Source organism: Pongo pygmaeus, chromosome 6 (genome assembly GCF_028885625.2).
Source record: "Pongo pygmaeus isolate AG05252 chromosome 6, NHGRI_mPonPyg2-v2.0_pri, whole genome shotgun sequence".
Taxonomy (NCBI): domain Eukaryota; kingdom Metazoa; phylum Chordata; class Mammalia; order Primates; family Hominidae; genus Pongo; species Pongo pygmaeus.
In genome coordinates this window covers 156,742,399-156,765,178 of record NC_072379.2, presented here as the reverse complement: position 1 = coordinate 156,765,178, position 22,780 = coordinate 156,742,399, and the positions used below count along the sequence as shown (strand labels likewise).

The window sequence follows — 22,780 nt, the reverse complement described above, 5'->3', positions numbered from 1 at the left end:
CTCAGCCGCGGGGCCCAGGAGAGGGTTGAGCTGGACAGAGCCGCACATTTGGGCACGGGCACCAGGGGAAGGAGGTGCAGGTGCATGAGGCTCAGCCTTCCGCAGAGGAGACTTAGGGGGACACGAGGGCTGGGCAGAAGTGGGAAAGCTGAGCAGGAGACGTCTCGCTTTTATGTTTGGCTGAAACATGAAAACACGAAGTGCCAGTGGGAAAGGGACCTCACAGACACGTTCGGCCCACAGTGTCTCTCGTCTCACTCAGGCAAATTTCAGGCTGAAAAAGTGCCCAGAATTGGATGAGGTGGGAGGAGGGAAGGGGAGAGGGAGCCTGTCTGCACCTTTTTTCTTCAAGGGAGAAATTGCCTTCGGTCGGGCAGCAGCAGGGCTTCCTCCGCTGTGTTGTTTATTTTCCCTGCCTTTCCTTCCCCTGAGCTATTCTGGTGCAAGAGAAACAGTGAGGGATGTGGGGCGTGAGGTGTCCCCAGGTTCCCGGGCCGGTCTGCAGTGCCCTGTCCCGTGTAAGGAGCAGACGACAGACGCTGGTTGGAGCACCATTCCAGGTCGTGGCTGACCCCACCCAGGCGGGGCACAGGCGGGGCACAGGCGGACCCTGGTGTCTATCACCTGGTGGGAGCGTGTGGACAGCATGAGACCCGCTGGTCTTGGGAAACACGCTCTGGGTGTCCGTGTGGGCAGCACGGCCCACCAACCTTCGATGGTCTCCTTGGGGGTCTTCGTCCCTGTGCATGGAGCCGTCCTCACTGAGTGTACCAGCTCACGGGTCTCCCACCTTCAAGGTGTCTCCCACCTTCAAGGGGTCAGGCCAGCCCTGCTGAGCCAGGGTTCACACAGCCTGGCTGCAGGGGCTCCTCACCCACTCCAGGGTCTGATGTCCTCACCTGTGCTGTCCTCTGCTTCTCCTCATGGACACGCAGACACCTCAGGTCCATTGGACGCCGCAAGACGTCGTTCAGGTCCCACCTGGCCGAGGGCCGTCCCTTCTGCAAGCTCCCTCCTTGGTCCCAGGTGCTGGCACCAACCCATCCAGGCCCATCCAGGCCCTCCCCTCCCTCCAACACAGGCCTTGCTGGCACACGTTTAGGGGCCAGACCATGCCGGCAGGAGCTGGACGAGGCCACAGTGAGGAGCTGGCAGCAGGCAGCCCCTGAGAATGTGGGAGAGAACACAGGAGAGAGAAGGGGCTGGGGGGGCCACAGCCCTGTCGGGGCGGCTGTGCTGCTGTCAGGATGTGCCCTAAGCACTGGTCCCTGAGTCCACGTGTTTCTGTTCAAACTCCTGTTTGGAAATTCGGGAGGGGATCAAAGTCCTGCCCTCCAAGGTTCCCGTTGCAGATGCATCTCCACGGTCCAGCCTGGCCCGGCCTGCGCACTCCCCTGCCTGATTCTGCTCCCTGCTGCCCGGCAGTCGCTCCTTCATCTCAGTCCCTGGGTCCTCTCCGTCCTCCTCTGTGCACATCTTGCTCACCGCCTGGTTGCTCTGTTTCCTGCGGCACAGCGGCCCTCCCCACACAGTCTGCGGTCCCCCCTCCGTCTCCCCTCCTCTTGCTCCCACCCACTCCATCCTTCCCTCATTCCTCTGCTCATCCAGCCCCCACCAGCATGTTCTGCCACTCCGTATCCTAGGATTCCAGGGGCCCGTGCAGAGGGCTGCAGGGGTCTCCCTGTTGTCCTGGAGGCACCTCCCAGAGCATCGTCCCTGCCTAGCCCACAGGCCCAACATCCTCCATCCAGACCCTGAGGGGCTGTCCCCAGAGGCAGCGGGTCCCACACATCCGTTCCTAGTGCCTGAAGTCCAGGCACATGCAGCCTGGCCTTTTGGCAGTGGGGCTCGCTTGTGCTGAGTAGGATGCTGGGGGTCCCCCGATGGAGTCAGGGTGCTGCAGGGGGTCACACGCTGTCCCGTGGAATCAGTAATCTTCATGCAAGATTATTCCAGATGCACAGCAACTATGTGAGACAGACGTGCGTGTGGGAAGGGCAGCGATCCTGTGCAGTGTCACGCGGCCCCTCGGCTCCCTCCTCGGCCTGTGCTTCCGTTTCTCCTGTTTCTGAGGTCAAATGGTGCAAAGTGTCCTTGGCCATGAGCCCACGGGCATGGGACAAGGTCTCCGTGCTTGCACTGTAAGCCGCGGAACTGAGTCAACACGTAACTGGCCCTGTCCCCAGCCCAGGCACTTTCTGAACCCAAAATATACTCAGAGGGACCGAGGCAGCTGCCGGCCCTGCAGGAGCAAGGGGGAGGAGAGCCTGGGCTGTGCACCTGCAGGAGGGATCCTGCCAGACCCCCATGAAGGCCGGGCCCCCAGGAGCAGCAGTACCAGCAGTCAGTGCAGCCTGGGAGGGGAGCTGGCTGCATGCTTCACGCATCCCCGCTGGACCAGTGCATGAGTACCTTTCGGGTAAAAGGTGCAAGTAGTGTGTGCGTGTTCCAGGCAGCATGAGAAGGTTTGCCCTGGGCGGGCCCAGCTCCTGTTCTCCTCCATCTGTTCAATATTCACAATTTGGTGTGATTGTTACTCAGCTGCAGACGGCCTCCTCAACGCCATTTACCGCACATGCTTGTTGATTCTGACATAGGTGTTGAGGACCTAGCCACATCCTGGAGGCCCCCATGTGGGTGTGTGTGCTCCGCACTGATCTGGGAATGACTGCGTGTGCCCCATCACACAGATGCTCCAGGATGTACCTCAGCACTCCCCTGACTTGGGGCTCTCGTGCCATTCCCAAACCTCTTCTGTCAGCACAGACGCTGTGTTTGCGTCTCAGTCCTGCCCCAGTGCCCTGGCACTGGTTGTGCAGGGCAGGTAGGTGGGATGGCAGCAAACTGCGGTGGGCACCGCGTCACACCAATGTGCACGTGTTCACACACAGACAGGACTCAGAATTGCGGAGCCATCGTATTCGTCTTTCCCTTTTAACAATCCCCCCCTTGAATCGTGAAGCTGTGCTCGCCTGCACAGGGGTGCAGAGGTCCGGTGTCTCCGCGTTGATGCTGCCAGCACCTCAACAGTATTATGGGATGGTCCAGCAGTCGATAGAAACTTATCAAGATATTTTGCACAATTCCCTGTCCTCCTGGAGTATTAGGGGATGGTGACTTTAAAACGACAGTACTCATTTATACACTTCTACATTTTCTTTAACTTATATTTTTAATAAAGATCTGGAGGCATCGCAGTTTCTCCAAAAGAAGGATTTAGAATTTGTTCAAAGGAAAAAAAAACATAAGAAATAGCTAGTTTGTTATGATTCTGATCTACTTGATTTTCAAGTGAATAAGACGCAGATTTGCCTCCTTTGATCCCAGCAATATGTTACAACATGACAATATAATTTATCTAGAAGGTCAGCAAAAAAAAACCTGCTTATAATTTTCATAAGTCTTTAGTTAAGATCATCCAGGAAAGGTGTGAAGTAAAAACTCAGCACTGAAGGCCCAGGACAGTGTGTGTGTGAGTGTGTGTGATGGGTGTGGGTGTTGTATGGGCATATGCATGCCGTGTGTACCTGTGTGTGCATGCACGTGGGTGTGTGCATGTGTGGGGCGTATAAGTGTGTGATATGGGGTGTGGAATGTTTGTGTGCAGTGTGAGCTGTGAGTGTTCTGTGTGTATGCGTGTGTATGATGTATGTGTGTGATCCTGAATGTAGGTATAAAGGATGTGCATGTGTGATGTGGGGTGTATTGTGTGAGAGTGTGAGGTGTGGGTGTTGTGTGTGTGCATGTGTGATGTAGGATGTGAGTGTTGTGTGGCATGTGCATGCCTGTGTGTGTGTGCATATGTATGACCTATGTAAGTGGGGTGTGTGTGTTGTGTGGTGTGTGCATGTGACTATACATGAGTGTGGGTGTGCATGTTGTATGAGCGTGTGCATGCCTGTGTGTATATCTGTGTGTATGTATGACACATGAGTGTGGGGTGTACATCTTGTGTAGATGTGGGCATGCCTGTGTATATGTGTATGCATGCATGTGCATATGTATGACATTGTGTGTGCGTGTGTGTGCATATGACGTGAGCATAGGGTATGCATGTTGTGTGGGCACATGCGTTCCTTTGTGTATTTGTGTGTTTGCATGCATATGTATGACATGTGAGCATGGGTGTGTATGTTGTGTGAGCGTGTCCATGCCTGTGTGTATATTTGTGTGTGTGTGCATATGTATGACGTGAGTGTGGGATGTGCATGTTGTGGGCGTGTGTGTGTGTATGTGTGTGTGTGTGCATGTGCATATGTATGACGAGTGTGGGGTATGAGTGTAGTGTGGGCATGTGCACACATGTGTATATGTGTGTGGGCGTGTGTGTGTGACATGTGATTGTGGGATGTGCATGTTTGGGTGTGTGCATGCATGTGTGTGTGTGCATGTGCATATGTATGACATGTGGGGTGTGTGGATGTGTGCATGAATGTGTATGTGTGTGCGTGTACATATGTATGATGTGAGGGTGGATGCAAGTGTTGTGTGGTGTGTGCATGCCTGTGTGTGTGCACATGTGCGTATGTATGATGTGAGTGTGGGTGTGTGTGTTGTTTGGGTGTGTGCATGCCTGTGTGTGTGCGCATGTGCGTATGTATGACGTGAGTGTGAGTGTTGTCTGGTGTGTGCATGCCTGTGTGTGTGTGTGCATCTGTGTATGTATGACGTGAGTGTGGGTATGTGTGTTGTTTGGGTGTGTGCATGCCTGTGTGTGTGTGCATGTGCGTATGTATGACGTGAGTGTGGGTGTGAGTGTTGTGTGGTGTGTGCATGCCTGTGTGTGTGCATGTGCATATGTATGACGTGAGTGTGGGTGTGAGTGTTGTGTGGTGTGTGCATGCCTATGTGTGTGTGTGCATGTGCGTATGTATGATGTGAGTGTGGGTGTGTGTGTTGTGTGGTGTGTGCATGCCTGTGTGTGTGCGCATGTGCGTATGTATGACGTGAGTGTGGGTGTGAGTGTTGTGTGGTGTGTGCATGCCTGTGTGTGTGCATGTGCGTATGTATGATGTGAGTGTGGGTGTGTGTGTTGTGTGGTGTGTGCATGCCTGTGTGTGTGTGCATGTGCATATGTATGTGAGTGTGGGTGTGTGTGTTGTTTGGGTGTGTGCATGCCTGTGTGTGTGTGCATGTGCATATGTATGACATGAGTGTGGGTGTGTGTTGTGTGGTGTGTGCATGCCTGTGTGTGTGCGCGTGTGGGTGTGAGTGTTGTGTGGTGTGTGCATGCCTGTGTGTGTGTGCGCGTGCATATGTATGACGTGAGTGTGGGTGTGTGTGTTGTTCGGGTGTGTGCATGCCTGTGTGTGTGTGCATGTGTGTATGTATGATGTGAGTGTGGGTGAGTGTTGTGTGGTGTGTGCACGCCTGTGTACCCATGTACGTGTATCTGCATGCATGTAGTGTGCAGTCAGTGCCAAGTGGCATCCCTGAGACCCAGGTGTGGGCAGGGCTTGAACTGTGTAGGGCACCCAGAGCATCCCCGACCACAGTTACCTTGAGCCAAGTTTTGTTCTGCCAGACGTGAGGGGCTCTAGCTTGACCTCTGCACCCAGTCCAGTGCTGGGGTCACCTCGGCTGACGTGGAGAGCTAGAAAGATGGGGTGTCTGTGCCCTTCAGAGCCCAGTCCTCCCACAGTGTGAGCTCCAGACAAAGCAGAAACATCGCAGTCTGGGTGAGTGAGGAGCTCTGCGCTCCTGGGGCACGGGAACTATTCCACTTCGTTCCTTATCTGGATTCGTAATAATCACCATTCATCATGTATTCGAATGCATTTAGTTAGGACCAAGCTTTTCTTCAGTTCTTCCAGAGGGTAGAGTTGAGAAAATTTTCTCTTGCAAGTAAAGGCCTCTGTCTCTTGAACACTTGGCACACATTGTCATTTTTACTTTCAAGAAAAAAAGAGTACACTGCATCCCTGCAGTTTGCAAAACCTCTGAGTAAAATTGTAATAAAACTTACCTGCGTACATGCAGTCATTATCCATGAACAGGCTGCTGGAAGCCACGCGGAAGATTGACGGTCGGGAGACGGTGACGATGGCCCTCCCAGCACACCCCATCCGTCCGTGTTCACTGTTTACTGGGAGGATGTGGTCTAGGGCCATGAGCTGAATCACACGGCTCGGTCAGCCAAGAGCCAGAGTCCAGGAGAAATCAAACAAGCCTTGGAAAGAGACACCGGTGGCATATTTGCTTGGTTTTCTTTAACTTCAAATGGATTCTTTCATTGTGACAGATAGTTTTAATACTTTAAAACTAATATTATTTTAATGGCTTTTGTTTAATGGTTAACATTTTTTATCTAAAGCTAAAAAATAACCCTCTGTTGTCTTACAAATGTATTTAACCAATGTATAAACTTTTAACCCAATGAGCCCTGAGTGAATTAGACAATAACGATGATAGCGATTTACATTTGCTGAGCTGGGCACAGGATGGTACCCAGTGGTCATTCGGGTGCCAGCGGAGCACACAGAGCCTGGTGTCTGTGGCTCCCTCCCCGGTCCACTAACATGAGAGAGGTGGGTCTTCCTGGGTGTCCCAGGCACGAGGGTGCAGCCCACCCAAACTGACTCAGCCGGCACTCACCACACTGGGATGCTCACCACACTGGGGCACCCACCACACTGGGGCGCCCGCCACACTGGGACGCTCGCCACACTGGGGCGCCCGCCACACTGGGGCGCCCGCCACACTCGGGTGCTGAACAAGATGGCAGCCTGCGTCACTTCCCCGTAGATTCCCGACATGGACAACTCAAATTAGACCTGATCAAGTAGCAGAAAGAGGCTCCACTGAGTCCATTCATTTCCCTGGTGTTTGAATCACCACGATGCTTCTTAGGTGGAAAACGCCTGGAACTTCTCCGTGGACCCACGCTCTGTCCCCAGTAGACATCGTTAAGATTCCTTTCTTTCCTTCCATCTGGATTTTCTTTGCGTGTGCTCTGACTCCTCGATTGTTTGCAGGCTTTTCAATGTGAGCGTCACACCACTGGGCCTTTCTGTTTACCTGGAATTTAACTTTCGTTAGCTGCTCCTTCACCTTGTCAGCAAAATTGGATTTTTCAAGAGAGAATTCTATTTTAAATGCACTAGAGGGAGCTTTCTATGCGGTGGAGGCTTTAAATGAATCCTTTGACACTAAGAAAAGCCTTTTATCAAGTGAAGGGGGACACATGCCCACCCTATCCCACCCTTCCCACCCAGCAGGTGCTTTATCAATGCTGATGTTGTGCCCCTGCCCGGCCTGGCCGCACCCATGATCAGGAGGGCACGAGAGCAGGCAGGATCCGGCACCCGGCCTGAGCCTGGCTGTCCAGGGTCTGTCCCTTATGAAAGATCTCACGCGTGGGCTCTATGAAAGCTTCTCTCTCCGCCACACCTCAAGTAAGGAATTAGTCTTAATTCTGGCATGCAAGAAGCAGGAGCCATCCACAGCAGACAATTGCTTTTCCTAATACATCCATTATGGACCTAATGTTGGTGCCGCACACTTTGTAAGCGTTAACTCCGTTTCCTCCGCTCTTCAGTTTTGGTCTCAGGCTCAGTGCCACTCGGAGGCATGCTCCCGTGTCATTTTGCATTTCCGCCTGGTTCTCCCTACGTTGTCTGGGGATGACCCGGCAAGTCTTTCTCCTTCCCTTTTTTCACTTTTCTTCACAAACCACAGCCTGAGAGGGAGCCACGATGTCATGAAATAAGAGAGACTTTATCCATCACATTTTATCTCAGGACGCCGCCGCTCTGGGGGACGGCCGCCAACAACGGCCATCTCCAGAGATCAGTGCATGCAGAGGGAGAGCCCCTTCCTCGCCCACGCCTGCTACAGCTCCTGACGGCTTCATGGCTCCGGCCAGAATTCAGAAGGGCGTTTGTCAGTGAGGGACAGTCTCCCAGGATTCCCACTAGCACCATCATACACACAGCCCTTCAGATGACATTGCTGTTGACAGTCATTTTAAAAAAGTTTCAGGGACTGAAAGCAAGTACCCTAAGCCATCTAATGGAGAGAGGCTTTAACTCTGTGGCCCAGATGAACCCTCAACGTGATGTCTCAGGAGGGCTGAGAGCTCCCTGTCTCTTGAGTCAGACTATTTATACCACACCTGCTTCTCCTGAGGTTCATGACTCCTGAGACGGAAAGCTGAGGGGTCCCCATAGAAGCCGCTGCTGTCCTCGTGCCTGGAAGGCTTCAGAGAACATAACTGATTGGATTTCACTCTCTCCCAGAAGAGTTTGCTCACGAGATCTGTGAGGTCGCCTGAGCATCAAATGTGTTTTGTAAATTACACGTAATCATGCATCATCTCACTGGACCCTGGAAACGGGAGGAAAGCCCCTCCAGAGGTGAGGCTGGCCCATCCAGCTTCCCGGACAGGCACAGCACAGGCGTGCAGAGCGGGAACCCACACCTCAGCACCGTAGCCCGAGCTTCCCCGTGTCACCTGACACAACTCGACGTCTGTCGGCAACCCCAGCACTCCTGCCTTTAACTCACCTTTTTTGGTGTTGGGAAAATTTCTTAAAAGCCAATAGACATCTTATGTTTTTAATTACACAAGACTGGTTGTAATACATTTTGTGTATTAGAACCTGGTTTCCAAACCCAGCACCGTATGGCCGAAGACAAACAGCGTGCTCTAAACGTGGGTGTGAGGCCCCAGCACATGGAGCCTCCCTCGTCCTGCACCTCGGCCCATCCCCTCCCCACACACGGTCCAGGTCAGCGTCTCGCTGAGGTCAGCAGTCGGGGTGTGTGAGGAATTACGAGACCCAGTGTTAGATGGAGCCTGTACATTTCCCCGTTTCTGAGTTGTTATTCACACCGCCAGCCGCTTTGCGCAATGACTTCCCTTCTAAATGAGAGGGCAGGTTTCCCTGTACATAGAAATACTCTGTGTTATTTTTATCGGGAAGCTATTTAGTTATGTTATTGTTTTTTACACGTGGTAATTAAACAGCAAACGTCTTGCCATTTCTCCTGGATGATTTCTAAAGAGCCAATCAAGCAGAATGTGGTGTGTGGTGGCCGTGGGGTGTGCAGTGGCTGTGGGGTGTGTGGGGTGTGCAGTGGCTGTGGGGTGTGTGGGGTGTGCAGTGGCTGTGGGGTGTGTGGGGTGTGCAGTGGCTGTGGGGTGTGTGGGGTGTGCAGTGGCTGTGGGGTGTGTGGTGTGGGGTGTGCAGTGGCTGTGGGGTGTGTGGTCAGTGGCCACAGGGTGTGCAGTGGCCATAGAGTGCATGGTTCCTAGGGTGCATGCTGGCCGTGGGTTGTGTGGTGGTCGTGGGGTGCGTGCTGGCCATGGGGTGCATGCTGGCTGTGGGGTGAGTGGTGGCTGTGGGGTGCGTGGGGTGTGGTGGCTGTGGGGTGCATGGGGTGTGGTGGCTATGGGGTGTGTGGGGTGTGTGGTGGCTGTGGCGTGCGTGGTGCCCATGGGGTTCATGCTGGCTGTGGAGTGTGTAGGGTCTGTGTGGCTGTGGGGTGTATGGGGTGTGTGCTGGCTGTGGGATGTGTGGTGGCTGTGGGGTGCGTGGGGTGTGTGGTGGCTGTGGGGTGTATAGGCTGTGTGGGGTGGCTGTGGGGTGTGTGGTGCCCATGGGGTGCGTGCTGGCTGTGGGGTGTGTGGGGTGTATGGTGGCTGTGGGGTATGTGGGGTGTGTGCTGGCTGTGGGGTGTGTGGTGGCTGTAGGGTGCGTGGTCCCCATGGGGTGCATGCTGGCTGTGGGGTGTGTGGGGTGTGTGGTGGCTGTGGGGTGTGTGGTGCCCGTGGGGTGTGTGGTGGCTGTGGGGTGTGTGCTGGCTGTGGGGTGTGTGGGGTGTGTGGTGGCTGTGGGGTGTGTGGTGCCCGTGGGGTGTGTGGTGGCTGTGGGGTGTGTGGTGCCCGTGGGGTGTGTGGTGGCTGTGGGGTGTGTGCTGGCTGTGGGGTATGTGGGGTGTGTGGGGTGTGTGGGGTGTGTGGTGGCTGTGGGGTGTGTGGGGTGTGTGGTGGCTGTGGGGTGTGGGGTATGTGGGGTGTGTGATGACAGTGGGGTGTGTGGGGTGCATGCTGGCTGTGAGGTGCACAGTATCTGTGCATGGTGGCCAGTGGCCTTCCTTTGGGTGAGCCCCAGCTGGGGTCTGTGTTTAGCTTGAGCCTCTATACCAACTTGAGATGCTTGAAAGATGCTGTGAATTGCAGCTTATGTATCCTTCTGCCTACAGTTGTGGTATTTTTCACATTTAAATTGCAGCAAAGTTCTGGGGACAACGTGTCCAGAAGCCACAGCTCCTACCAAAGGTACAGTCATCGGTGCAACAGACAATGTGGGCGTTTCTGAGGAGTTTTTTTTGGCTCAAGCACGAATGTTTGTGCAGTGGCACTGAGACTAATCTGGCGCTCTCCATACAGGGACTTGACTGTCATAAGACAGGCTTGTCTCAGAGAGGCCAGTTCCCCTGCGTCATTTCTGCCATGATTCCGCCGTGCAGGCATCAACTGCAGGAGTGCCCGTGGAGGGAGGAGGAAGAGAGGAAGCGGCTTCCTCGGCCACCACAGCCGTGGCCGCAGGAGGGGTCCTTCGGCTTCCTCCCTTCCTCTCTACCATTTAACAAACTCACCCGTTTGTGTCAGGCTGTTTTAAATTTATGGATTTCTTTTAAAACGAGATTGTATTTACTGTAGCCTTGTCGACTTTTGAGGCCTTTGGAGACCCAAAAGGAGTAATTAAGCAAACCTGTGCACCTGACCCCGCCTTCCACCCACGTGAGCTGCCAGCTAGTTCCCTGGTGGCCGAGCTCACAGGGGCTGCCCCAAAAGAGAGCATCCTTTTCTGCCTGCAGAGGCTCTGGCTTAAAAGGTGGTGGCCCTCATGGTGTTCCCTGCCCAGGAGAATGGGGTCCTTTAGCCAGAGGATGGGAGCTGGAGGGACGGCCAGCTTAGCCCCGACAGTGGCTCCCATCGCCACGAGCCCTGTTCCTGCCAGGAAATGCCAGTGTCTCCACCTTCTGTGCTCAAAGGTGGGAAGACCCACCAGCCAGGCGGGGCGGGTGGGGTGGTCATCTCGCGCCCGGCCTCGCTGGTGGAGCCACTGTGGGGCTGTCCTGACAGCCAGATTCTCCACCCTGCCTGCTTTGTTCTCCTTTCATGCAAACATGACATTTGGTTCCAACGTGTGCCCTCCCCAGGACCCCCCGCCACCCCTGCCTTTCCCTCCTGGCTGCCCACAGCTCTGAAGCAGGCCCTGTGACTCGGAGGTGCTTCGCAGGCACCTGCTGCCCTGCTGGGATGATCCTCCTGGAGCCCGAGCCCCCACTGGCTTCTCAGTTGCCACCCCATGAAGCTGCAGAACCACAGGGAAAGGAAATTCAGGAACCTTAGGAATTTTAAAGCTTCTCTCCTGGTTCGCTGGGTGAGGAATGTGGTGTGCACTCAGGTTGCGGCCGGAGAGAAAGGCCCAGGGCCCACCTGACTCTGGGCTACCCTGGCCTCCTCAGGTCTTCAGCCGGCGCCGTCCTGCCCGCGGTAGTGGGGGTTCCAATGACTGTAGCTTCCTCCTCTCTGTGGCTTGGACATCCATTGGCCGTGTCTCTATTTCCTCATTTGCAACTGGGGTGACCACAGTTCTCAGTTCACCGTGTTCGGTAGACGTGACATGAAGTGCTGGCACCCATGTGGGTTTCCCTGTGGGATTCTGACCCGCTTCGGAGCTGCTTCCTGCTCCTCATCCCACACCTCTCCGTGTTTCTCATCCTGGCGGCTGTGTCCTGTCTGCCCCTCTCAACTGCACCATGCTGGAGAGGTCGGGACCCTGTCTTCCTCATTATCTGTCTACTAAAGAACCTAGCAAAATGGAAAAACAAGAATATGTGCTGGATTAATTATTAGGTTAAAATGTAAAACTTAAATAACATGATTTGAGTGCAGCCAGCATCACCTGCCATGAGATCGGTGCCGTCTACAGGACGGAGCTTTCGGTGAACCACTGAGCTGGGAGGAGCCATGGGCTACCTTAACCCAGTCCCAAAACGTGGAACATTCGAGTTTAAAAAGCAGGAAACTCTACAGTTAAAAGCCAATGTTAAGGTTGAGTCCATTAATCTAAATTAATCTGATTTTTTATTTCTTTAAATAAAAAAGTAATCCTATGCAATCAAAGTTAAAGTTTGTATATGGCTCCCTATGATGTACTACATTCCCTGAAGTGTCACAAAAAGAAAAAGAAAAAAAAGAAAACCACTACAACTTTGGTTTCTGATGGCGATGGCCTGCTGTTGGTAAGTATCTGTATGAGCATCTTATAACAATTTTTCAGCCCAGCTTTCTGGAATTAATGCTAATGAAATCTGCCCCTGCCTTCGTCTTCTATATGAACACTGAAATTGCAGCCGCCTGCCAGCCTGCTGAGGGATGAGCGTAATAATTTTCAATTGGCCTCTCAGCCCAGAGGGAACGTGGCTAGCAGGAGATTGACAGATGTGGCATGGATTATCTTGTGCTCTGAACTCAGCCCAATTTGTGGTTTGTTGCAGGTGCTAAAGAGATTGATATCGCAGCGACCCTGGAGCACTTGAGGGACCAGAGACCCGGCATGGTCCAGACGAAGGTACTGTCAGTCTCTCCTCCGGGACATGGACCCATTAAAGGTGCCTCTCTGTGGCCATGTTCCTGAGAGGAGCACAGGGAGGGCCTGGTTTAATGTGAGCCGCACACCGATTGCTCTGCTCTGACCGGCCTCGTCCATGCTGGTCTTGCATGGGCAAGGTCACGTCTGGGCCCCCAAAGGTCCACTGGCGTTTCCTGCAACACCTCCAGATGCAGCCACATCTCAAGTCCTAGAAACTCGATCCACTGGCTCTTTCCATTCACTAGATTTGGGGGTGGGGGGAGAATGCTGCATTTTTGTAGAAAGAGGTTGACGATAAATCCCAGAACCCTCAGGAGGATGTTCTGAGCTCTCTGAGCGCTGCCCGGCTTTCCAGGGCACAGCATCCTCCAGCACCCAAGATCGCTCGCACTTGCTGAAGAGGCCCAGTTTGCAGCAACAGGGGTCAAAACAAAAAAAACTCTGGTGAGCTTTGGCTCAACAAGAACTGGACGTGAGGTTGACGTGTGTCTGGTCTCTCTGGCCCTGAGGCTGGGGTTGGCGTGCCTTTGGCCTCTCTGCTCCTCGGTTTCATTTCGCCCTCTCTGTGCAACTGATAGGACCATCACGTGATTTTGTGAAAGTTCTTTGTAAGTCTTGGGACACTATATTTTATTGGGTTTTTGTTGTTGTTTGTTGCTGTTGTTTGTTTGTTGTTGTTGTTGTTGCTTTCTGAGACAGAGTCTCACTCTGTCACCCAGGCTGGAGTGCAGTGGCACGATCTCAGCTCACTGCAACCTCCACCTCCCAGGTTCAAGCGATTCTCCTGCCTCAGCCTCCCAAGGAAAAAATAAAATAAAATGCAGAAATAATCCACCAACCCTCCACCCAGTTTCCCCAAATGTGAACACCTCACATAACCACAGCACAGTGACCAAACCCAGGAAGTCAGCACTGATGCAAACCACTGACCGACAGGCCCAGCGATGCCCTCCATGCCCCACCAGGGAGCTTCCGATGCAAACCACCGTCTGACCGACAGGCCTGGCCCGGTGCCCTCCACACCCCACCAGGGAGCTTCCCCTGGAGCAGGACACGCCCAGGGCGGCCATGCGAGGGGCATCGTGGCTCCTCTGCTGTCCGGGACGCTTCACGGCCGTGAGGTCTTCTAGAGTGCCAGTGGCCTTGCTCTGTCTTTGTAGAACGTCTCTTGTCTAGGTGTGTCCCACGTCCCCCATGGTCAGGGCAGGGGGCAGGAATGTCCCTCACAAGGGAGCAAGGGAGCGGCACGTCCACACCCACTGAGGCGTGTGTCTGGAGGTTTCTGCGTGGCTGGGTGATGATTTTTCCCTGTGTGGTTACTCAGTGTCCCGCAGGGAGAAGCTGGGACTGTGCGCACGTCTGTCTTTCCTTCTGCTTGTTCACAACAGCATTTGGCACGTGTTGTGAGGGTGTCGAGAGAGGAGGTGACACAGGGGACAGCTGCTGTTCCGGCAGCAACAGCCGTCAAAACTAAAAAGTTCTGGTGAGCTTTGGCTCGACAGGAACTGGACGTGAGGTTGACGTGTGTCTGGCCTCTCTGTACCAAGGAGTTCCAGGTTTCGTGCCACGGAAGGGTCCAACCATGGAAGGGTCCATCTTGCCGCACTGACCATCCTCCTGGACTGGCTGCCTAGCAGTAAAAGAGGTGGCCTTGTCAAGGCTGGCACGTACCACCTTCTGGCTGGCCCTGCATCCCGGGAGCTTCAGGTGGCTCTGAACTGGATAGAGAGGCCATGGAGGCTGGGAGAACGGGGCACACATAACCAGGAACGGTCAGCGAGCGCCACCTCAGGCAGGTGTAATCGTGACTCCACAGTGAGGCCCACTCTGGGATAAGCCCCAGGAAATCTAAATTCAAAGTAGTTTCCTCCCCATGCCTCTGCCTGCCTCTCAGGCAGCCTCTCCCTCCAGACGGGTGAGTTTGCCCAGAACACCTGCCTCTTAGGCAGCCTCTCCCTCCAGATGGGTGAGTTTGCCCAGAACACACACCGGCTTTAGGATGGGTCTAGGCAAAATCATCGCAAGGGGATATCTTCTTGCCAAAAGTGAAAAAAATCACAAGGAGCAAACCCTCCAAGCCTCCGTTGTGTGTATCCTGTTTGCCAGAACAAGCCCTTCCTGGCACACAGATGGCTGAGGTGTGCAACGGTGGTCCCAGGACCCTTCGTGAAGTGAGGTGCTTTGGGACTCATCAGAGAAAGAGGAAGCCACGGTCACAATTATTACATGCCAGGTCTTCCGTTCTACTCCATTTTTACATTGGAAGATGGCAGCAAAGACATGGAACCAACCCAAATGCCCATCAATGATAGACTGGATAAAGAAAATGTGGTACATATACACCATGGAAGACTATGCAGCCATAAAAAGGAATGAGATCATGTCCTTTACAGCGACATGGATGGGGCTGGAAGCCATTATCCTCAGCAAACTAACACAGGAACAGAAAACCAAACACCGCCTGTTCTCACTTGTAAATGACAGCTGAACAATGAGAACACATGGACACTGGGAGGGGAACAGCACACACTGGGGCCTGTCAGTGGGGAAGGGGAAAGGAGAGCATCAGGATCGATAGCTAATGCATCGATGATGGATTCATGGGTGCGGCAAACCACCATGGCACACGTTTACCTATGTAACAAACCTGCCCGTCCTGCACATGTATCCCAGAACTTAAATATAAATAAATAAATAAATAAATAAATAAATGGCAAGATGATAACACATAGGCACCCCAGCCCTGTTGCCCAGATCACTTGGTGACCCGAAGCTCCGTTTTCTGCACTCCAGATAACAGAGTCAGCTTCCTAGCTGCTTCCTTCTTGGACTGGGCGTCCGGAGGAGTTCACCCTCTTCCTCAGGGTGTGTGTTCAGGAGCCGTCTTGGAGCATGCACATAAATTCAGCTCCTGGAACTTTAAGGCATAAGGAAATGGGAACCATGCGAAAGCTACCATCACATCTTAATCCGGGACTGCGCTGCCCAACATCACCCCTGAGACTAAACTTCCCCTAGAAGTTCAATTTCACAAAGATAGAAAAATTATTTGGGCAAAATGCTGCTGTCCAATCTGAATGCTTGCTTCTACGAAGCCAAGAGGAGGCACCTGCAGCTCCTTTGAACGGAGGAAGTCACGTCACCTGGTTTGAAACTGAAGACAAGGAAAGAGTGAGCCATCGATGGTGAGTGCCTGGAGACCGTGACCAGGATGACCACAGGCCCTGACAGCAAAACATCATCGTTGTGGTAAAAAAGATGACCCTAGGAGAGCTGTTTCCTCCCTGGAATTTTGGTCGAATAGAAAATATTTCATCAGCGCCCACCTGAGCATTTGGCAACCCAGTCCCCGCCCACAAACTCCATCATCTTAGAAGAAAAGTCCAGGTACCCAGAGGCTGAATGGCAGTTCAGGATTTGACACCACACGAGCTGCCAGAGAGGCAGCACACTCACTCAGCCACGCACACTGTGCAAACCCACACACCTGCACACAGTGCACACCCACATGCAGCCAGGGATACTGCACACCCACACACCTGCACACACCCATGCATACATCCACACACACCTATACACCCATTCATGCAGTGCACACCCACACTCAGCCACACACACTGTGCATCCCCAGGCACACCCCCCCACAAACACCTACACACCCACGCATGCGGTGCACACCCACACACAGCCATGCACACTGCGCACACCCCCACACAGCCACGGACACTGCGCACACCCATACATTGCACACACCCTCACAAACACCTACACACCCACACATGCGGTGCACACCCACACACAGCCATGCACACTGCGCACACCCACACACAGCCACGGACACTGTGCACACCCATACATTGCACACACCCTCACAGACACCCACAAACACCTACACACCCACGCATGCGGTGCACACCCACACACAGCCATGCACACTGCGCACACCCACACACAGTCACGGACACTGCGCACACCCATACATTGCACACGGCCCCACAGACACCCACAAACACTACTCAGCCACACACACTGCACACACCCACACACCTGCACACACCCATACATGCACCCCACACATGCCTACACACCCACCCACGAGGTGCACACCCACACACAGCCATGCACACTGCACACACCCAAACACCTCCACAGCTGTACACATGGTGCACACCCACACACGCAGTCATGGACACTGCACACCCACACACCTGCACAGCTGTGCACACCCCCACACACATCTACACACCCACCTGTACACACCCATGCACACCTGCACTGCTGCACACACCCACACACACCTACATACCCCCACACACGGTGCACATCCACACATAGCTGCATGCACGCACACACACCCGCACACATTCCCGTGTGCACACACCCTCAGCAGACACGAGGGATGCCAGACAAGGCTGAAATCACCCCTCTCTCCCGTCTGTGCCTTTGTGGTAGATAATCGGTTCTTCCCTTCCTTCCCTCCACACGTCTCAAGAGTTTCCCATTTAACCGAGGACCTTAACACTTTCCTGCCCACAATGGTGTTTCCTCTTTTACATTTGTCAGTTCCAGAAGTAGAGCCAGTGATGAGTGTGTCACACACCCAAGAAGCCCCACGCCCTCCTCACTGGACGGGAGGCCCCGCCCCCTCCTCACTGGACGGGAGGCCCCGCCCCCTCCTCACTGGACGGGAGGCCCCGCGCATGTCCACATGCTGCCCGTGCGTGGCTCTCCCCAACCTGCCGTCTCGCATCTGCATTTTAGTTTCTTCCCCATTTTCTTCTGCACCAGCCCCTTGTCCTAAAGCCTGACCTCAGCCTCCTCCTCAGACGTACCCTGTGTTGTCCTCGGTCCCAGAAGCAGGGCATTGCCCAGACATGCTCCTATCTTCCCAACCCAGCACAGCACCGGAGTGACAGACACGGATTCTGTCACGCGTAGCGCAGTCCACGCTCACATGTCAGCCCCAGGCCCACAGCCCACTTCTCCCAAGGCCTCCTGTGCCATTGAAACTGTTCATTTCCGTAGCTCTCCATCTCTCTCCACCTCTCTCCATCTCTCTCCGCCTCTCTCCGCCTCTCTCCGTCTCTCTCCACCTCTCTCCGTCTCTCTCCACCTCTCTCTGTCTCTCTCCACCTGTCTCCCATCTCTCTCCATCTCCGTCTCTGTCCCTCCGCCCCGGTGTACACACACACAATGCCTAGTCCCTAACTTGGGCAGGGCTCAACTCTCACTGTGTGGCTTGGAGCTGGTCTACTTTTGTGAAAAGAGAAGCTGAAGGTGACAGACACAGGAAGGTGTGTCGTCCTCACCCCCTTTTGAGAGGTGCTGGGGGAAGCCGCCCCGCAGGTGTGTGTGCAGCCTCCTGGAGGGCACAGGTGGCTCAGAGACACGCTCACTGAGGCCCCCTTTAAGGTTCCTATTTATACATCTCCACCCAGGCCTTTGTTTACACCTGAAGGATTACAAATATAAACATAAGCACAAATAGAAATCCAAGCAGCCTCCACAAAGCTCCACGGCTTCCAGCCCTGGCTGACCCTGACCCCAGCAGCAGGTGTCCGAGAGCCACGGCAGCTCCTGCAGCCTCCATCCCTCCACCAACTATGTGGGCACCCCGTGGTTGTCCCAGGACAGCCTGAGAAGGGGCGTTCCCACTTGCTGTCCAGCGTGGGCCCAGGGGTGGTGACCAGACAGCCTGACCTGACCTGAGCCTGGCTCGGCCGTCCCACCTCAGCCACTTCTCCACGGGGTGTAGTTCTACTGGAAGAAGCCGTGGGATCTTTCTCCGGCAGGCCTCAAATTTTATTTTAGTATGTGTTCAAAAATGCTTTCTTGCTTAGAATGTCCTGACTCGGCCTCTCGAATGTCCTGACTCGGCCGCTCAAATGTCCTGTCTTTGCAAACCCAGGAGGCTTTGCACCCCTCCTGTTCAGACTGCTGGCACTGAGATGCAGTTTAGGCCGAGACGGTCATCTGGTCATCTGTTGCTATTGTATTTTACTCCTTTGAAATAAACTCCTATCATAAAAGTTCTCCAAATGCTGGGGTTTTCCCAGCCTACCTGGAATCTAGAGTGTGGGTCTAGGTGATACTTGGTCAGCGGATTCTGCTCAGAACGTGGCCACAGACCTTCAAGGACCCACGGGGCATGGGCGCTGCATCTCCGCGCTGCATGCAGCTGACACTTCACGATAAAGGACAAGACAATCCACAAGCCCCTGTCCCCTCAAACGCCAGCTCTGAGGCTCACAGCACCCGTCCGGGAAGCGCCCCCTCCTCCTGCCAACCGACGCCCACAGGGCCCAGTGGGCTCTTAGTAAGGTGCTCGGCACACACCAGCCCACACGCCCGGTGGAGCTTCTTCTCCTTTGAGCTAAACAGTGTGGTAACAATTGCCAAACATGGCCAGTGAGTAGAGCACCTGTCTCTGGCCCGGTTCCCTTCCTGCTGCTCTGTCCGGTGACTGTGCAGTGTTGGAAACAGTTATGATCCAGACCCTGGTGGAGTTCCCCCGCCCGTCCCCTCCCCCGTAGCATGGATATTGGGCTTTCCTGTTGGATGCGGCGAGTGGCTGCATGACAGGCCGCCGGGAAGCTCTGCAGGATTAGCACCCGGCCCTGGGGGTGGAGCGCTTTCCAGCCTCCACTGCATGAGGGGGCTGTGGGGCGGCAGCGCTTCTCTATTCTTCCCTTTAAAGATCATTTCTCAGGCTAGATTTCCAGTGTGTTGCAAGATATAAATAGATAGATGACACTTGCCTGTTGCTTCCCAAAAAGCCACGCTTAATTTTCGGCATTTCCAAGCCCTCACAGAGCCTCAGGGCACTGGCAGCCCAGCACTGGGGAAGAAATGGTCTGGATGGCTGTTGATGTGTATTTAGCCTGGATCCCCTAAACAGCACCTTCATCAAACACACTTGGTGTGGGAGGGGCAGGAGTCAGCATTTAGACAGAACGTTTGCGGACCTTCCCGGCACAGCCCGACCTGAGCCCCTGCCCCCACAGGGGCAGCTCCCACGTGATTTCGAGGAGCAGAAAGGTGCCCTCTGGCAGTGCAGAGGGGAGAGAGACGGGGCGCAGGCAGATGCATCTCCCCGGCTTGGACCCTGACGTGGCCGCCAGGCTCAGTTGACTCCTTTAATGATAGGTTCTAACACGTCCACTAAGAGGCCACGTGGCCACACTACCAAAGGCGGGTAGAGTCCAGCAGACCATTCTGTCAGCGTCAGGGTGGAGGAATATGGAAGGAGAAACTGTCTTTTGTCTCAAAATGAGCATCACGTTATTTTGACTTTCTGATGTCTTGGTTCAAGCTATTTTCCATGTTTCTGTTGCACACTAAACATTCAAAACTGGAAATTAATCATCATTTTTGGTTTGGGGCTACCCTGTTCCTTAAATGATCAAGTATTGGAGCCGTCGACAGGGCTTTCCTTCCAGAAGTTGTTAGCTGGGTAACAGTGTTGTTTCCGTCCACGCGTTCTCGGCTGTAGCTGGAGTGCTGCTGGCCTGCTTTCGAGTTTTCGATAGCAGTGTTTTGAGGTGGAAACTGAAGAGCAAGAGGAAATGAGCATTTATCCACCTCATCTGTGGGAGAGGAGGCAGATACGCTCTCTGGCGCTAAGCCCTGGTCTTTGGAGGAGGTAGATACGCTCTCTGGCACTAAGCCCTGGTCTTTGGAGGAGCGAATAGTCCTGGCATCGGGAACCTGTCCCTCACGCCCACTGGATGCTCTCTCGGCAGGCTGTCCGTGGAGGGAGGGGTGCCCCTCAGGTGTGCCTGCCCGAGTGGCTGCGGACACGCATGCCCTGAGCCAGGAGGGGTGTGGACAAGGGGAGGTTTCTCAGCATGTGGAACGGAGTGGGTTTGGTCTGAGTAACAGGTGGATTTCAAAAGCAATGATAACACCACACTTCCGAGGACAGGAAACGCCCAAGCGTGACCCTCATTGTGAGTTTTAATGGCCATGTCTTTCTAGTGTCTGCACCTGCCCCTCACACCGTCCGCCAAGGGGGGCGGCTGTGAGGAGGAATCGTGGAGCCGTAGGGTCAGAAGGACAGGGCAGGGTGCCCGAACCGTTTCCTTCTCGCTGCTTCTGTGGGCAGCTTCTCCCCACAGGGGGAAAGATGAGGCTTTCTAGTGCGAGAGAAGCTCCAACGTGTGTCAGCATTGGGTCACCCAAACCGAAGGGTACACTGTCCTTTCTAAGGAAATCTGAGCCTTTCGCTTTTTTTTTTGCTAAACAATTTATTTCTGCGAAATGGCCTGGGGAGCTGACGCTGCGTTGGGAAAGGGGGACGCCGCTCTCATCTGCAGGGAGCCGATGCTGTGGCAGGATTGGGGGGGACGCTGCTCTCATCTGCAGGGAGCCGACGCTGCGGCAGGAGTGGGGGGGACGCCGCTCTCATTGGCACTTCTCTTGTCTCTCGCCCTGCAGGAGCAGTTTGAGTTCGCGCTGACAGCCGTGGCTGAGGAGGTGAACGCCATCCTCAAGGCCCTTCCCCAGTGAGCGGTGGCCTCGGGGGCCTCGGGGGAGCCCCCACCCCACGGATGTTGTCAGGAATCGTGATCTGACTTTAATTGTGTGTCTTCTATTATAACTGCATAGTAATAGGGCCCTTAGCTCTCCCATAGTCAGCGCAGTTTAGCAGTTAAAAGTGTATTTTTGTTTAATCAAACAATAATAAAGAGAGATTTGTGGAAAAATCCAGTTATGGGTGGAGGGGAATCGGTTCATCGATTTTCACTTGCTTAAAAAAAATACTTTTTCTTAAAGCACCCGTTCACCTTCTTAGTTGAAGTAATGTTGTGTTAACGATGCAGTAGCCGTATATTCAAGGTGGTTTCTAGGAAGAGTGTGCTTGTCATCTGCCGCTTTCGGGAGGGTGGATTCGCTGTGCAGGAGCGGCCGGGGAAGCTGGCAGCACTCAGTGAGGCCGCCCGGCACACAAGGCACGTTTGGCATTTCTCTTTGAGACAGTTTATCACTGGGAGAAGCCGCGGGGACAGAACTGAACATCCTGCAGCTTCGGGGCAAGTGAGACAATCACAGCTCCTCGCTGCATCTCCATCAACACTGCCCTGGGCACCATGGACGGCCCCATCAGCCACATCTGTCACCCCAAGCAGAGTGATTCAGGGGCTCCCCGGGGGCAGACACCTGTCCACCCCATAGGTAGTGCCCACTTGAGGCTGGCACTCCCCTGACCTCACCTTTGCAAAGTTACAGATGCACCCCAACATTGAGTTGTGTTTTTAATGTTAAAATATTGATTTCTACGTTATGAAAACAGATGCCCCTGTGAACACTTACCTGTGAGATAACCAGAACCAGGAAGAACAAATCTGGGCATTGAGCAAGCTATGAGGGTCCCCGGGAGCACAAGAACCCTGCCAGGCCCCCGCGGGCTCCTCCAGGCACATCCCGGACCTGTGGGGCCCCAGAGAGGGGACATTTCCCTCCTGGGAGAGGAGCAGATCAGGGCGACTCAGAGAGGGCTGCGAGCATTTGCCTCCCAGGAAAGGAGATCAGGGCGGCCTGCACGCACTGCTTAGAGCCTGGAAGGGAAGTGAGAAACCAGCCGACCGACCCTGACCCTCTGCCCGGGATCACTTAAGGAACCACATGTGTTGACATCATGGAAACCTAAGCACGTAGAGAGGATTCGGATTTGACAAAATAACATTTGAGTATCAGATTCGCCATCACCCCCTACCCCAGAAATAGGACAATTCACTTCATTAAACCCAGGACGATCACATGGAACGCGGCGCAGAGGCAGCTGTGTGGGCTGCAGATTTCCTGTGTGGGGTTCAGCGTAGAAAACGCACCTCCATCCCGCCCTTCCCACAACATTCCTCCATCTTAGATAGATCGTACTCTCCAAAGGCCGTACCAGAGGGAACGCGGCCTACTGAGCGGACAGAATGATGCCAAAATATTGCTTATATCTCTACATGGTATTGTAATGAATATCTGCTTTAATATAGCTGTCATTTCTTTTCCAAAATTACTTCTCTCTATCTGGAATTTAATTAACAGAAATGAATTTATCTGAATATAGGAAGCGTATGCCTACTTGTAATTTCTAACTCCTTATGTTTGAAGAGAAACCTCTGGTGTGAGATATACAAATATATTTAATTGTGTCATATTAAACTTCTGATTTTACA

General features: G+C 53.9%; 1 protein-coding gene across 3 annotated transcripts in view; it reads left to right on the top strand.

Annotated features, from left to right (window-relative positions):
- Positions 1 to 22,780, top strand: part of PTPRN2 (protein tyrosine phosphatase receptor type N2) — a 1,025,817-nt gene extending 1,003,037 nt beyond the window's left edge. For all 3 annotated transcript variants that reach the window (XM_054495208.1, XM_054495209.1, XM_054495207.1), the window contains 2 exons: positions 12,514 to 12,587; positions 21,045 to 22,780. In XM_054495208.1, coding sequence (XP_054351183.1) covers positions 12,514 to 12,587; positions 21,045 to 21,116 — 146 coding nt within the window. In that variant the 3' untranslated portion in view covers positions 21,117 to 22,780. The remainder of the gene's footprint in view (positions 1 to 12,513; positions 12,588 to 21,044) is intronic.